The sequence below is a fragment of the Pinus tabuliformis genome, chromosome 3_2, assembly GCF_031772625.1.
Source record: "Pinus tabuliformis cultivar Carrire ecotype Pingquan chromosome 3_2, CPIR1, whole genome shotgun sequence".
NCBI lineage: Eukaryota > Viridiplantae > Streptophyta > Pinopsida > Pinales > Pinaceae > Pinus > Pinus tabuliformis.
The window spans coordinates 1,115,070,582-1,115,073,392 of NC_142302.1; the positions used below are offsets into that span (position 1 = coordinate 1,115,070,582).

General features: G+C 42.4%; 1 protein-coding gene across 1 annotated transcript; it reads left to right on the forward strand.

The window, feature by feature from the left end:
• Window positions 1-1,784: 1,784 nt before the first annotated feature.
• LOC149184576 (uncharacterized) lies at window positions 1,785-2,216 on the forward strand. The gene has a single exon (XM_089415380.1). It carries the CDS (start codon window positions 1,785-1,787, stop codon window positions 2,214-2,216), a length of 432 nt encoding a protein of 143 aa, XP_089271506.1.
• The last annotated feature ends 595 nt before the right edge of the window (window positions 2,217-2,811 follow it).

Genomic DNA, 2,811 nt, shown 5'->3' on the forward strand with positions numbered 1-2,811 from the left:
ACAAAAAACGCAGACTGTCATGAGAGACCGTGAACAGACATGCAACCCTTCATTCACGAATGAAAAGAACAACGACCAACCTGAAACGCCGAGGTCATAATGTAAGAGTTTGAATACTGAAGAGTTGAAGGATCAAATCCCATAACCACCAGAGTATTACATACCTGCAAGCCAATAGGAGGTAATATTAGGCCGGCATATAGGGTTAAAACCAGAGAATAATCTCTAAATAACTTAGAAGACCAAGAATATTGAAATAGCTTTACCTGAGATTGAAGCACACTCTCGGTAAGTTTCCCACCTGCAAGAAAATGAGAGCTCTGTATTAGCAACCGGAAGGCCATCCTAGGAAGAACTTAAACCTTAGAGGGGGCATGAAATGAAGGGCATCAATTAAGCATTCACCGAATAGTCACGACTTACCAGAGGCAGATGAGGTGGGGGGTTTGTCGACTTCGGTCATCCCTGGAATCATTCCAGCCACCTCTGCACAGCGGCAAAAACCCAAACCCTCATATCCTTCCCTACTCATGATCAGCTATTCCTAAGCCGAGAATGTGGAACGAACAGGACTTTCAAGGCAGCAGAGGAAGAGTTACCTTGCTGGATGAGATGGACAAACCCTCCTGCCCTTAATCCTTACGGAGCACCGTTGGCAAGGCTTCGCCAATAGCCACAAATGAAAACCTTGCAGAGCAGCGTGAAGCCGGAACAAGCCTGAAACAATGAGGAGAGCCAGTGTCGTTGTGAGCAAGTGGTTAGGGTAACTTGCAAACCCATCCTGGCCGTTGGATCGAGGACCATAGATCAAGGGTGGAGATCACCACAGATGGCGGGTGCACAACTCAGTACTAGCCTTCGGCGTGTACAAGAACCACGTGGAGTCACGGACCATGGCCAACACAACATGACCGTGTGTAAAGCCATGTGCACGTAGACCTGTCGTGGTGGAAACCTTTAATTATATTCAATAATGTGTACAGTAGGCAGATGGCATATCCCTCGGGATTACAAGCCATTAAACATAATTAAATATTGTATGTATGTAGAGTAGTTAATGCACAGATTATGTGTAGTGCGAAACATAAAGATTTTTTTTTTTACTATGTGTATTTCGGTTTAATAAAGTTTGATGTTACAAATGGTATCAGAGCCAAGTTCGTACACCGAGGCCCTTTGGGAGAAGCGATGTATAGGAACTGTGCTTGAATTGTTGATTAAATTTTTTTAATTAAAACTAATTATGTGTGAATACAGATAACAGGAAAAACAAAAAAAATCACTCCAGCAAAAAGTACAACAAGTTCAACATGCAGAGGAACTCAGGACCACCTGAATCACTCGAGGTAGCCTATGTAAATGCTAACCCAGATATTTGGATTCAGCTGGGCGAGGAATCTCGACAAGCCAATGTAGTATTACTCGAAACAGTGCAGCAGTTGCGTGCAGAAATGACTAGTTTGAGAACAGATAATGAGCGCCTGCGTGTAGAATAGGAAATAATCTTAAGAAGTTTGTCCAACTGACAAAATCAGCACCATCCAGACCCCAGCGTAGAGGATTGAGAAAAGACCCCGACCACTCAGCATAGGGAAGAAAATGTTGAATCTGCCAAAAGAAATAGAGAGGAGGATGAGGGGTGCTCAGACAATGTATCTGACCAGCGGAAAACTAAAAAGAAAAAGTCAGAACCACAGACATAATTACAAGGAGAGTTTAAGAAAATTAAGCCTTCCCTTTTTGAGGGAGAATCTGAAGAAGTTGTGGAAGCCTGGTTAATCGATATGGGAAAATACTTCCAGATTTATGAGTATACTGAAAAACTGAAGGCACGATTGGCAGTTTACCAGCTGAGGGGGAAAGCGACTCTCTGGTGGGAAGAAATCAAGACAATAAGGAAAATTGATGAAGAACAGGTCACATGGAATGAATTTCAAAAACATTTCAAAGATAAATATCTAACTGAATGCTATTATGACGAGAAAGCGAAGGAATTCCATGAGCTAAGATTGGGAACCTTAACTATGGATGAATACGTGACCAGATTCACATCTCTACTCCGCTACGTGCCTTATATGCAAGAGGAGAAGGCCAAAATTCAGCGTTTTATTAGTAGCTTACCAAATTTTATGAAGGAGAAACTAGAATTTGACTACCCTAAGACAATGGATGATGCTGTGAGGAAGGCCCGTATTTGCTATCAGCAAATGAAATAAAGGAATGAAGGGCCAAAAGGAGGATCAAGTAAGAAGGGTAGAAATCTGATCCCAAGCAGACACCCAAAATTTGTTAATCATAAGAATACACAGCAAAAGGCGTTCAACAGGTTTTCTGCCAGAAATCCACCCAGAACTGCATATTCTGAGAATAGGCCAGCTGAAGGGGTCACAAAATCTACCAACGATCAGCAATCAAAACCACCACTACAGTGCTGGGGTTGCGGAGAACCCCATTATTACAAAAATTGTCCACAAAGAGCTAGGACAGAGCAGTTATCAAACATGCAAGAAGCATCCACAATTGGCGAAGTGGCAAGGAGCATACCGAGGATTAATGCTGCCTTGGACGATCATCAGGCCGAATTCCAACCCACAATGATCGAATGTGAAGGTATGATTGCTAAGCAACCTGTTTTTGTTTTATTTGACCCAGGTGCTAGCTTAAGCTATGTCAGTCCTAAAGTGGTTGAAAAATGTCAGTTAGTAAGCAGTAAATTTTCAAAACCGTGGCTAGTACAATTAGCCACTAGCACAAAGAGGAAATTTAATGCCAAGATAGAACACTGTCCCATAACCATTTATGGGCAGCCTA

Coding starts and splice junctions, on each gene's coding strand:
- LOC149184576 (XM_089415380.1), top strand. CDS start 1,785: ATGGGAAAATACTTCCAGATTTATGAGTATACTGAAAAACTGAAGGCA.